General features: G+C 35.8%; 1 protein-coding gene across 1 annotated transcript; it reads left to right on the forward strand.

Annotated features, from left to right (window-relative positions):
- The first annotated feature begins 718 nt into the window (after positions 1-718).
- On the forward strand, positions 719-13,562 carry LOC138322143 (uncharacterized). Its single transcript, XM_069266197.1, has 6 exons — positions 719-3,996; positions 4,378-4,521; positions 5,111-5,179; positions 6,898-7,074; positions 10,727-10,873; positions 11,238-13,562. The coding sequence occupies exons 2-6, from the start codon at positions 4,468-4,470 to the stop codon at positions 11,430-11,432; spliced, it is 642 nt and encodes a 213-aa protein (XP_069122298.1). The 5' UTR covers positions 719-3,996; positions 4,378-4,467; the 3' UTR covers positions 11,433-13,562.
- Positions 13,563-14,377: the final 815 nt, after the last annotated feature.

Here is a 14,377-nt window from a genome sequence, read left to right on the forward strand (position 1 = left end):
ATAAATGGGATGTAACATGGGGGCAGTGGAGTACATAAGATCCCAATATATAGGTATGTGTATGTTTTCCCGGCATTGCATGGACGATATATTAGAAATATGCGCTGACGTAGCGTAGGCCAAATCTGGCCTACGATTTCACATTTTTAAGAGGTACCGCGAGCTGACTATATATTAGGCAAAAAAAAAAAAAAAAAAAAAGCCTAATAATAAAGGCAGGTTTAGCGGACTATGTTTACTCATGTTTGCAGCCAGAGTTAGGTTGTTGTTTTAAGGCATGGCCAAACTGGGGTGACCGAAATATCAGTAAATTGTTACGGCACCTACTTTGTAGCGACTACGTGGGATGTTCTGGAAAGCATGGCAGGACATCGCACGGTCTATGCACGTGTTAAACTAGGTGACCAACTTATTAGTTAATTGTTACCGAATAGGTATGGATATGGTAGGGACTACGTGGAATGTCTGGAAGGAATGACAGGACATCACGTAGTCCACACACCTGTTTTAACTGCGCAGTATAGTTGGTGCAAAATGTGCATATTACAGGCGGTTGTACATATGTACTTAAACTCGTAATATTGGACATACACTGTCCTCCAAAAGTTTTGTTACACATGGATTTTTGTCAAAACTATTTTATACAGAATCTAGACACTTGTAACAGACCTTTTGGATGGCAATGCATATTATATGTTTTAAGGGTCAGTAGATTAAAATCGGTAAAAATCATACCTCTTTGTAATGTATACAGTTGTATACATAGGGAAGAAAGTTTTGAACTCGCGATCCAGAGGTAGTGTGGTAATATGTCAGGACATCTGAACCACTTGGCAACTCTCCTTTAACTAATTCTTAGGCTTCTATATTGTGCACGCGTTTAGAAATGATATGATAGCTACGGCAACTTTAGAATGAATTAAAGGTATTGATATTACATATGTAGCATTCTTGAATAATGACAACATAAAGAGTAGGGCTCCAATCGGTCAGACAACCGAGGAATGTCCCGACAAGCAAGCTCCTAGAGTTCTGCATGGACTGTAACCAAATTTGGCCACAAACATCCTTGGGGGAAAGGGGAAAGAACTTGTATAAATTTTGGCTCTGACCCCCCGGGGGCAGGAGAGGCGGGGCCCAATAGGGGAAATAGAGGTAAATCCTATAAATCGCTACTTGTCCTAGAGTTCTGCATGGATTGTAACCAAATTTGGCCACAACCATCCTTGGGGGAAGGGGTGCAGAACTTGTATAAATTTTGGCTTTGACCCCCTGGGGGCAGAAGGGGTGGGGCCCAATAGGGAAATAAGAGGTAAATATTCAAATTCCTTCAGAAAAGAAACAATGAACCTGTATTCAGAACATGACTTGACATTACAAACCAGGTGAGCGATACAGGCCCTCTGGGCCTCTTGTTTCCCCAGAGTTTCCAGTAAGTAAAAACTACATCAGACATCAAAACACAAGTCATTCATCATCTACATTCACTCATTCATCATCATCATGATCATACATATACCCACTTATTATACATCATCACTCTTTAATCGTCATATCCAACAGTAGCAAATTATATTTGACTACCATTATCATCACTCAATAAACAGCACCACTATAGCTACAGTTATGCACATTAACATCATCACCACTGACTGTCAAAAATATCACCACTACATGGAGTTTAACTTATAATCATCATCAATGTTATCATTTATATCATCTTGAAATCAAACATGTTTATATATGATATCATCACCCGCATCGACATCATCCATAAAAAACATGATAATTATACAAAGTCATCACTGTACATGTAAGCATCCATATTGATCTGAATGAGTTATACTTTTAAGAATATTTCACAGTACATACACATGTAATTGAGTTGTGCACAGAACCAACCTGTAGAGTACTAATGAAGAGAGAGATAGACAGAGAGAGTACATGTATGCACAATTTTTATCAACTTACTTGTAGTTTTATGTTATAAGTACATCTAAGACGTGATAAACCGTATTTGACCCAATAAGCGCCCAGAACATTGCCAAAAACCTCAATTATAAAATCTCCAAGAAGAGAAACACACTTAAACATCAATACTCTTTACACAACCAAGTCCTTGACAACTAAGATTCCAGTAAATACCTAGGGGTTACCTTCACATCAGATCTTAACTGGAACAATCACATACAAGCAATCACCAACAAAGCAAATAAAACACTAGGTTTCCTGAGACGCAACATGTCATCTTGCACCAGGAAAGTCAAGGCCATAACATACACATCATTAGTAAGAGTATCACTTGAGTATGCAGCACCTTGCTGGGACCCCTACCAATCTAAACAAGTCCTAGCCATAGAGAACATACAAAGAAGGGCTGCTCGATTTGTTTATAATGACCATAGATCAAGAGACCCTGGCTGTGTCACAAACATGTTACAATCATTAGAATGGGAGCCTCTAGCTCAAAGAAGAAAAATGGCCAGACTGGTAACATTCCATAAGATCATAAATAAAACTGTTGCCATAACTCTATCTCAACACTTATCACAAGGAGACAGAAGAACTCGAGGTGCACACAAATATAACCAAATTTACACCAACAAAACTGTTTACAAATCATATTCGTTTTTTCCCAGAACCATCTCAGACTGGAATTCCCTACCATCTTCAGAGCAAACATAACAAACCTGAACCCCTTCAGGTCTACTACCCTTGCCAATCGTTACCACCCATAAAATAACAAGTTTTTATCATATATATACATAAAAAAATCATGTAACCAACATTATATTTCATGACACCTCCCAGAGTCAAATGCACTTAACCCTTTGAGTCTGACTCTAGATCTGGAAGAAGAAAATATCTCTACAATATAGTTTTAACAGTCTAAAACGTGGGCGAAGGGAGGTAACTCTAAGAAATCATAAAGGAGGGAATTCGAACTTATGATCAGCTGACTGTAGATATAGGCTAGATCGTCGTAAGCTTAGATATTTCGCGAGTCATGGAGGCAGCAAGAGATTGGGTTGTTGGCATGTACAAGGAACATGTAGATATTTTCACCTCCGATAAAACGGTGACTGTAGCATCAGTTATTAAAGGTGCTCCACCGCCGACAGAGCATAGAAAATATTCATCATTTGAACAATAATTGGTGTGAAAGGCCCACTACCGTTCCGAAACGGCTTTAAATTTTTAAAATGGGAATGTAAAACAAGATCGATAATTTTGTAGAGCCGCAAAAATTATTAACTTACCGTTAATACTATATTTATCATCACCTTCTGAACGATTTGATTAAAATAAATAAAATGCTTATTTTCATAACGCGGGTCGTATTATGTTTCCCGCCGTCGTCCTAAATACCGGGCGGTAGTTGACTATCACTGCGCCAGACGGCAAAACAGCGAATTGACTCTCCATTGTTTTCATATATTACGCAGGAAATCTTGCATATGTTTGGTGTCGTAACTTATTTTAGGTCATCAGTACGCATTTTCTGATGATATTAATGGTTTTTTAAGAAACCTTTATATTTTGCTCCGGAAAGGTAATGGGCCTTTAAATCGTGTATTTATATGTCTAATTAACACAGAAAATAATATAAAATAATTTATTTTGCCTTTGGTGCATGCTCAATCAGTACTTCATTCCATATAGGATATAGTGGCAAGGATTTTTTTTCGGGATGTAATTAATTATTTTTCATAATTTTAATTTGAGGTAATATTAGAAGCTGAAACTTTTCAATGGTGGTAATGGTGTAAAGTAAATTTTTTTGTAACCGAAGAAAATACTAAATCGTCTGTTCCTGTTTTAGATAGTGAAAAAATACCATTTGTCAGCGGTGGAGCATCTTTAATGTGCTGTTGTTTCTGGTTATGGTACCATTCTGAGCTAAAGGAGTAGTAAGGGGACTGACGCTTGTTATGTTGTTGGAGGGGATTATTTTCCTCCTCTTTCCACAAATAGGATTCAAATTAATTCGTTGTTGTAAGTTAATAAAACATCAAAATCTAAAATTTTCTTACGAAACTTTTCGGTCACACACTGTTAGGTTATTTCGGACCTGAAACAAGACCTAATTGCTTGGCCAGGCTCTGACCAAAAGTTATCTTCTTACTTCAATGTTTGACTTTAACAGTATATTTATCAATATGAAATACAATGTAAATCAAAAGTTAGTTTTAAATGTGATAATTTTGTTGGGTTTTTTTCATAGCAATATTGATTGAAGACTATCGAAATAATTATAGATGGATCGAAATGTCATGATTTTCAGCATCTGTACTTGTAAGTGTACTGTTAAACATATGTTTAATGATCATTGATGATTTAATTCAAATCTGTAAAAAAAGAATTCATTTATTGCAGGAAAATGTGGAGCCAGATGTCCTCCATCTTCAAGAAATCCGAAGCATTGGAATAAATGATATCGCTATTGGTGCAACTTTCTTATTGACTATGAAAAGTTCAGATACCACCGTCCATAGCAGCCACCTCTGGTCAATGACACTCGTAAGTGCTTGATATTTATATGCAAATTGTAGTAGGAACAGAAAATATGCACGGCCAGACCAGCGTGATTCAAAACCGGAACCTCAAAACATAGCCAGATGCCCTTCCTATTGTGCTACCAGGTTGTATAGATCTGCAATTGACCTAATCCAGCACCAGTGCATAAGTAAATCCTTGTATATAAGGGGAAATGATGATACGATCAAAAAAAGTAACACATAAAAATAAACAAATAAAGACAAATGTCTGAGATGACATTTTTTCTGACACAAATCAAGTGTCAAAATATGAAAAGAGATCATCTATGAACACTTTCATCCTAATATAGGTATGGAAAGAAAACTAATTATGCCTTATCGTACATCTATTACAAAGTATTCATAGCATAGTTTTATTTGATACTTACTCTCAACACAATAGTGTGTTGTACAAAATGCTTTTTGAAAATGAAAATTTTTTATCACCTATATGTTGACAATAATTAAATCTTCTGAAGTATTTTTCATAAGCATGTTTCACAAGTCAAGATCTGGTATATCATTAAAGATCCTTTACATATATACATTATATTAACATTTCTTTATTGTAGTGTATGGTGTGTGCAGTCATGGTCTATGGCGCTTCGTTGATGAAGGGAAATGCTATGGCGAATCCAAATGTAAGAACTGCAAGATGTAATATATATATATAACATGCATATTAGAAAAGGTCAAAATGTCTATTTTGTATAAAACAATTTTCGAAGCAATATTAAGAGCTTTATAAAACTTGATCATATCTTCAAACTTCAAACATGAAACAAAATATTTTTCGAAGACTCTATCAAAATTTGTCTTTAAAATAAAGTTATATGTGCCGTATTTTTCATGAATCAAGAAGAAGAGCTTTTGATGTGTTGTTTACTAACAGTTTGAGAATGACAATATTTACAATGACAATACTTACAATGACAATACTTACAATGACAATACTTACAATGACATACTTACAGACAATACTTACAATGACAATACATTACAATGACATACTTACAATGACAATACTTACAATGACAATACTTACAATGACATACTTACAATGACAATACTTACAATGACATATAAAACAATACTTACAATGACAATACTTACAATGACATTACTTACAATGACAATACTTACAATGACAATACTTACAATGACAATACTTACAATGACAATACTTACAATGACAATACTTACAATGACAATACTTACAATGACAAGACTTACAATGACAATACTTACAATGACAATACTTACAATGACAATACTTACAATGACAATACTTACAATGACAATACTTACAATGACAATACTTACAATGACAATACTTACAATGACAATACTTACAATGACATTACTTACAATGACAATACTTACAATGACAATACTTACAATGACAATACTTACAATGACAATACTTACAATGACATACTTACAATGACAATACTTACAATGACAATACTTACAATGACATACTACAATACTTACAATGACAATACTACAATGACATACTTACAATGACAATACTTACAATGACAATACTTACAATGACAATACTTACAATGACAATACTTACAATGACATACTTACAATTACTTACAATGACAATACTTACAATGACAAGACTTACAATGACAATACTTACAATGACATTACTTAATGACAATACTTACAATGACAAAACTTAATGACAATACTTACAATGACAATACTTACTTACAATACTTACAATACTTACAATGACAAGACTTACAATGACAATACTTACAATGACATTACTTACAATGACAAGACTTACAATGACAATACTAACAATGCATGGTTTTAATTGACAATACTTACAATGCATGGTTTTAATTGACAATACTTACAATGCATGGTTTTAATTGACAATACTTATAATGACAATACTTACAATGACAATACTTACAATGCATGATTTTAATTTTACAACTACAAATTAGAGCTGAAAATGATTGTATACTTTGCAGTGTAATGAGTATATACGCTCATAAATTCAAGTTGTGCTCAACAATTTCAAGTCAAATTTTAAAGTGATATCTGCAGATCTTTGTTCTTATTTAAGTATAGATACGCCATAAAAACGAGATTTTTACCGTGTATAAATTCTATATTGTTACTTGTAATTGATGTTTATAAATCAGCATACATGTTTGTCTGTTCCTTTGATTGATTTTCACGGCGTAATTTATCAAACCTTATAGTTTTCAGTAGATTACTGAAGAAAAAATAACGCGTGAAAGATTTCGCTCAATTATAGCACATATAACTTTAGTTGAGAACTAGGTTATACACGTTGAGTGGGAAACTTGTAACTGGTGGTGTTTTACAGATGCATAACTTGGCCGTTCATGTTTCTCTGGTGTGGTTTGGTCTGCTGATATTCCACTCTCTCAGACAAAAAGACTGGGGTGGTTATGTTGAGGTGTCAACGTCTTGTCGCAACACTCACCTAAGACTGGACTTTATCATCTGGTTTTTCTTTGGCATTGTAGCAATCGTCTTCCCATAAAAAAATCTATGCTTGTCAAGTGGTAAGTATGAAAACACTAAAATCTACAATATCTCTGTCAGAATCATGTGAGAATGCCGACAGTGTTGTCACTATAATGGGACTAGAATCATGTGAGAATGCCGCCAGTTGTCAGTATAATGGGACTAGAATCATGTGAGAATGCCGCCAGTTGTCAGTATAATGGGACTAGAATCACGTCAGAATGCCACGAGTTGTCAGTATAATGGGACTAGAATCACGTCAGAATGCCGCCAGTTGTCAGTATAATGGACTAGAATCATGTCAGAATGCCGCCAGTTTGTCATTATAATGGGACTAGAATCACGTCAGAATGCCGCCAGTTGTCAGTATAATGGGACTAGAATCACGTCAGAATGCCGCCAGTTGTCAGTATAATGGGACTAGAATCACGTTTAGAATGCCGCCAGTTGTCAGTATAATGGGACTAGAATCACGTCAGAATGCCGCCAGTTGTCACTATAATGGGACTAGAATCACGTTAGAATGCCCGCAGTTGTCACTATAATGGGACTAGAATCACGTCAGAATGCCGCCATTGGTCACTATAATGGGACTAGAATCACGTCAGAATGCCGCCAGTTGTCAGTTTATAATGGGACTAGAATCACGTCAGAATGCCGCCAGTTGTCAGTATAATGGGACTAGAAATCACGTCAGAAATGCCGCCAGTTGTCAGTATAATGGGACTAGAATCACGTTAGAATGCCGCCAGTTGTCAGTATAATGGGACTAGAATCACGTCAGAATGCCGCCAGTTGTCACTATAATGGGACTAGAATCACGTCAGAATGCCGCCAGTTGTCAGTATAATGGGACTAGAATCACGTCCGAATGCCGCCAGTTGTCAGTACAATGGGACTAGTATAATCTAGAATGTGAGAATGCCGCCAGTTGTCAGTATAATGGGACTAGAATCATGTGAGAATGCCGCCAGTTGTCAGTATAATGGGACTAGAATCAGTTGAATCGCCAGTTGTCACTATAATGGGACTAGAATCACGTCAGAATGCCGCCAGTTGTCAGTATAATGGGACTAGAATCACGTCAGAATGCCGCCAGTTGTCAGTATAATGGGACTAGAATCACGTCAGAATGCCGCCAGTTGTCAGTATAATGGGACTAGAATCACGTCAGAATGCCGCCAGTTGTCAGTATAATGGGACTAGAATCACGTCAGAATGCCGCCAGTTGTCACTATAATGGGACTAGAATCACGTTAGAATGCCGCCAGTTGTCACTATAATGGGACTAGAATCACGTCAGAATGCCGCCAGTTGTCACTATAATGGGACTAGAATCACGTCAGAATGCCGCCAGTTGTCACTATAATGGGACTAGAATCACGTCAGAATGCCGCCAGTTGTCACTATAATGGGACTAGAATCACGTCAGAATGCCGCCAGTTGTCAGTATAATGGGACTAGAATCACGTCAGAATGCCGCCAGTTGTCACTATAATGGGACTAGAATCACGTCAGAATGCCGCCAGTTGTCACTATAATGGGACTAGAATCACGTCAGAATGCCGCCAGTTGTCACTATAATGGGACTAGAATCACGTTAGAATGCCGCCAGTTGTCACTATAATGGGACTAGAATCACGTCAGAATGCCGCCAGTTGTCACTATAATGGGACTAGAATCACGTCAGAATGCCGCCAGTTGTCACTATAATGGGACTAGAATCACGTCAGAATGCCGCCAGTTGTCACTATAATGGGACTAGAATCACGTCAGAATGCCGCCAGTTGTCACTATAATGGGACTAGAATCACGTCAGAATGCCGCCAGTTGTCACTATAATGGGACTAGAATCACGTCAGAATGCCGCCAGTTGTCAGTATAATGGGACTAGAATCACTTGTCAGAAGTGCCGCCAGTTGTCAGTATAATGGGACTAAGAATCACGTCAGAATGCCGCCAGTTGTGGGAAATACGTAGATAATGAGGGACTAGATGGGGTGTGTTGTTCGGTGTCTTTGGCAATTCGCTTCAATGAGCTGTGGTGTATATGAATGTGTTTGCATATGAAAATAAAAAACGTTTCTATGACAACAATTCCATTTCCTCTGTGATACTTTGTTTATGATATTGTAGACTTCCTTTGTGAAAAGTTGTGTATAGTATTTTAGGTTTCTTCTGTGACACTTTGTGTATGATAATGTAGGTTTCCTCTGTGAAACGTTGTGTATGATATTGTAGGCTTCCTCTGTGACACATTGTATATGATATTGTAGGTTTCTTCTGTGACATTTTGTGTATGATAATGTAGGTTTCCTCTGTGACACGTTGTGTATGATATTGTAGTCTTCCTCTGTGACACATTGTATATGATATTGTAGGTTTCTTCTGTGACACTTTGTGTATGATAATGTAGGTTTCCTCTGTGACACGTTGTGTATGATATTGTAGGTTTCCTCTGTGACACGTTGTGTATGATATTGTAGGTTTCCTCTGTGATACGTTGTGTATGATATTGTAGGTTTCCTCTGTGATACGTTGTGTATGATATTGTAGGTTTCCTCTGTGACACGTTGTGTATGATATTGTAGGTTTCCTCTGTGATACGTTGTGTATGATATTGTAGGTTTCCTCTGTGACACTTTGTGTATGATATTGTAGGTTTCCTCTGTGACACTTTGTGTATGATATTGTAGGTTTCCTCTGTGATACGTTGTGTATGATATTGTAGGTTTCCTCTGTGATACGTTGTGTATGATATTGTAGGTTTCCTCTGTGAAACGTTGTATATGATATTGTAGGCTTTCTCTGTGATACGTTGTGTATGATATTGTAGGCTTCCTCTGTGAAACGTTGTATATGATATTGTAGGTTTCCTCTATGGCATTTTGTATATGATATTGTAGGTTTCCTCTAGATCTGTGACATTTTGTATATGATATTGTAGGCTTCCTCTGTGACACATTGTATATGATATTGTAGGCTTCCTCTATGACATTTTGTATATGATATTGTAGGTTTCCTCTAGATCTGTGACATTTTGTATATGATATTGTAGGCTTCCTCTGTGACACATTGTATATGATATTGTAGGCTTCCTCTGTGATACGTTGTATATGATATTGTAGGCTTCCTCTGTGATACGTTGTATATGATATTGTAGGCTTCCTCTGTGACACATTGTATATGATATTGTAGGCTTCCTCTATGACATTTTGTATATGATATTGTAGGTTTCCTCTAGATCTGTGACATTTTGTATATGATATTGTAGGCTTCCTCTGTGACACATTGTATATGATATTGTAGGCTTCCTCTATGACATTTTGTATATGATATTGTAGGTTTCCTCTAGATCTGTGACATTTTGTATATGATATTGTAGGCTTCCTCTGTGACACATTGTATATGATATTGTAGGCTTCCTCTGTGATACGTTGTATATGATAGTGTAGGCTTCCTCTGTGATACATTGTATATGATATTGTAGGCTTCCTCTGTGACACATTGTATATGATATTGTAGGCTTCCTCTGTGACACATTGTATATGATATTGTAGGCTTCCTCTGTGATACATTGTATATGATATTGTAGGCTTCCTCTGTGACACATTGTATATGATATTGTAGGCTTCCTCTGTGATACATTGTATATGATATTGTAGGCTTCCTCTGTGACGCTGGATTCTGCTCATGCTCACTATACCAGACTGAAGGGAATAGGTTTCATCACGCTGGCAATTATGTCCGGCAGAGCTTCAAATTTCTTGATGGAAGATGACAAGAAAGCAGTTCTTCTAAGTCATGGATTGGTAAGAGTTCATAGTCTTATTCGCTACTATTTTGTTGTATGGTCTGAAAAAATACCTATGCATCAACATTGCTGTTTGCACTTTTAGTTGCTTCATCGTCAGTCCTCTAGAAACCTGTATCATCATTATAAATAACAGGAGGAGGACCTTTCTAACTGACCACAGTGTCTAGTACAGATCTGTACTCTTCTTAATTGATTTGACAAACATGTATCCTGTATCATGTCTGTATCTTGCTACTTGGTTTAACATGCCTGTATCCTGTCTGTTGATGTTACAGGACTGTATCTTGTTTGTTGAATTTACAGACATGTACCTTCCTTGTTAAATTTCTAAACCTGTATCCTATTTGTTGAATTTGTAGGGTTGCCTCCTGCTGCTGATCACCATGGGCCTGAACCAGATCTTAACCTCCACCTTCACCGTGTGGCAGATCGCCTTTGGAATGGCCACAGTATTTATCACGCTCATGATTGATGTTCTCGGATCAGACCCAAAACAACTTGTTAAATGTGCCAGACAGCGGCTGAGCAAACTAGTACCAGTAAAACAGGACTGAAGTAGATATACTAGCAATAGGAGCACATAACCATGGCAGCACGTACACATTGACCTGGCAGCAGTATAGCTTATTGAATGTTTTTGTTTGTGGCATCGATATAACATAATGGCTGATGATTGTGTGAATGTCACAATAGGAAAAAACGTTATAAAAATGAGAAATGAGTTTTAATATCTGTGAGTACAAACATGTAGTGTTGTACTCTGTGCAGTTAATGGTGATAAGACAAGTTTGATGCCAATTGATTTTACAATGGAATACGTCTATCTGGATGTAGTGTCATAAAAAAGAACTACCTGCATTACGGGAGAAATGTTGACCAATTTTCTTTTAAATGATTTTGATTTGGCACCAACTAAGGACAATATATGAATAAATTTGTATGACTAGGTTCAGATGGATTTTCATGCCTTAGTTGTCAGAGCCAGTAGAGACGCAGAGATCTTTACTTCATCAATACTTATCAGATTAGAATTTTGTGTACAGTTTATCAGCTGTTTATAACAAACATTTTTTATTTGCAACATTTTGATACTACACACCACAAAGGTTATATTTTTATACTATTGAACTACTTGCATGTTAATTATATATCAGTGTTTATTTATTTTATACATACATATGTACTCTGAATTGAATGGTTCTTTTTTATTTTTGTCTTAATTGAATTGTAGATACAATGTATATTTTGATATACAATTGTATTTTTATAGATGTGTTGATATCAAAAGTAAATGCTTTCTCGGTTAATATCTTTAAAGTTATATGTTCCGTATTTTTCGTACTAACGAATCAAGATGAGCTTTTAATATGTTATTCACCAAAAATTACCAACATTTTGAGAAGTACAGTACTTTCAATAAATAGGTTTTAATTGTACAAGTAAAAATCATAGCTGAAATGATTTTTGGTAGTACTGCAAAAAAACAATAATTATATTTACATCTAAAATGTTGTGAAATTAGTACCTACGGTCAGACAATGAAGCCAAATTGTGGTCTACTATTTATTTTCACATTTTATCAGTGTTATTAGTATACAGTTAAAGTATGGGGTTGAGGGATATAGCGAGTTTCTGGTTTCCCGAGACTTGTCTATTTCCCGAGGCGGAGCCGAGGGAAATAGGCAATTTCGAGGGAAACCGGAAACTTGCTATATCACTCAATCCCATACTTTAACTGTTTTGATAAGACTAAAAATATATTTCTTTCATACGCTAACGTTCTCTCTATTCCTGTCGCGTACGGCAATGGCCATTAGAGATTGAGATAATTATACATTGTAATCGATCTACGTAATCGTATCTTCAAACATACAAATTATTCTGAGATGATAACTGTGATTCTATGTCCGTTTTGTTTTGCTTCTATTCAAACCGGAGGTTAAAATTTGATTCCACTATGATTTCTCGATATTTCAACATTTATACCACTAACGCATAATACTAAATTTGTATATAAATATTGTTGAAATTCAGAGACGTTAACCACTTACATGTAGCCTAAATATATACATAACAACTGTACGTACATATAAAAGGTATTGTCCTCTGACCCCATTACATTTTTTCACAAGCCTCTCACTTACAAGATAAACATGACGACGTGTTCGGTAACAGTTTCCGATCGATACTAACGTCGTCTGAGTACGTCAACGGAGATGGCGTGATCGGAAACTAGCTCCGTTCAATTGTTACGTCACCTAGCAACTGATGGCGTGATCGGAAACAAGTCCCGCCCATCTCAAATCTGATTGGTTAAACGGAAATATGTAAATTTAACAAAGTATCTTTTATATAGTGTAAATAAAGTAGAGGAATATTAATGATTATTAAGTGATTTCTGCAAGTATGTTGTCACCTAAACATACATAAGGCATAAAAACACCCATTTTACAGTGCATAATTTCTGTGCTTAAACTAACGGTTATAAAACATATGAATCTATTTAAATGATTTTCACAGCTAAATTCCTCAAAGCGTATGGTTTTCTATGAATTACTGAAGAAAAAACCTGTCGAAATTTTCGCTCAGTTGCGGCACATATAACTTAAAGCGTTCGTATCTATTCATTTGGACGTAAAACATCATTGTAGATTTAGCTACTAATAAAACAATAAAACAACAAATTTTGGGTCGTGTTTTGATTTGAATCCAATGTCATATTTGTCTGTTTAAAAGCTTCGTAATAGTTCATTTAAACGTGTCTATTCCAAACGCGATCAGTATGATTGTCATGCAATATTTACATTTAGTCGTTGTGGAAACCATCCATAATATGTATAGATTATATTAGGGATATTTTGTGATTGTTGACTTTTTTCAAAGTGTTTTTAGCTTTTCATTATAGAACAGTTACAAACTTGATTTTCCTCCCAAAACCGATCTCGTGTTTTTAATTTCACAGATTAAAAAAAATACTCAAACTTAATTTTGGCAGAACTGTCAAATTACGTCTGCTGTGAAATGCGGACATGTGGTCAACTCAAGACGCCAAGTTGTGGTCTACAATTTCATTTCACCTTTAAACAGTGATATTAGTAATTATAAAGTGACTTCTGTAGATGTGTTTTCATCTTACATAAAGAATAAAAACAAGAATTATGACTGCATAGAATTTGTGTCGTTGTAATTGTGTAAATAGCATCATACATGTTTACCCATGCGTTTGAATGATTTTACCTCTTAATGCATCACCACTTACGGTTTTCAATAGATTAATGTAGAAAAATCATGTAAAAAATCACCTGTTATGATACATATACCTTTAAAATCACTAAATATTCCTATATTATATATGAACTACCATGGTTTGGATGGTTACAATGCCAAACAGAGCTGTATAGGCTAGGTCACTAAGACATTAAACCCTTATCACAGGGAGTTGATTATTGTCCTCAAAAAGTTCACATTTGCCAAGTTTTGCTTTAAATCCGGTTTAAAG

The sequence above is a fragment of the Argopecten irradians genome, chromosome 4 (assembly GCF_041381155.1).
Source record: "Argopecten irradians isolate NY chromosome 4, Ai_NY, whole genome shotgun sequence".
NCBI classification, from domain to species: domain Eukaryota; kingdom Metazoa; phylum Mollusca; class Bivalvia; order Pectinida; family Pectinidae; genus Argopecten; species Argopecten irradians.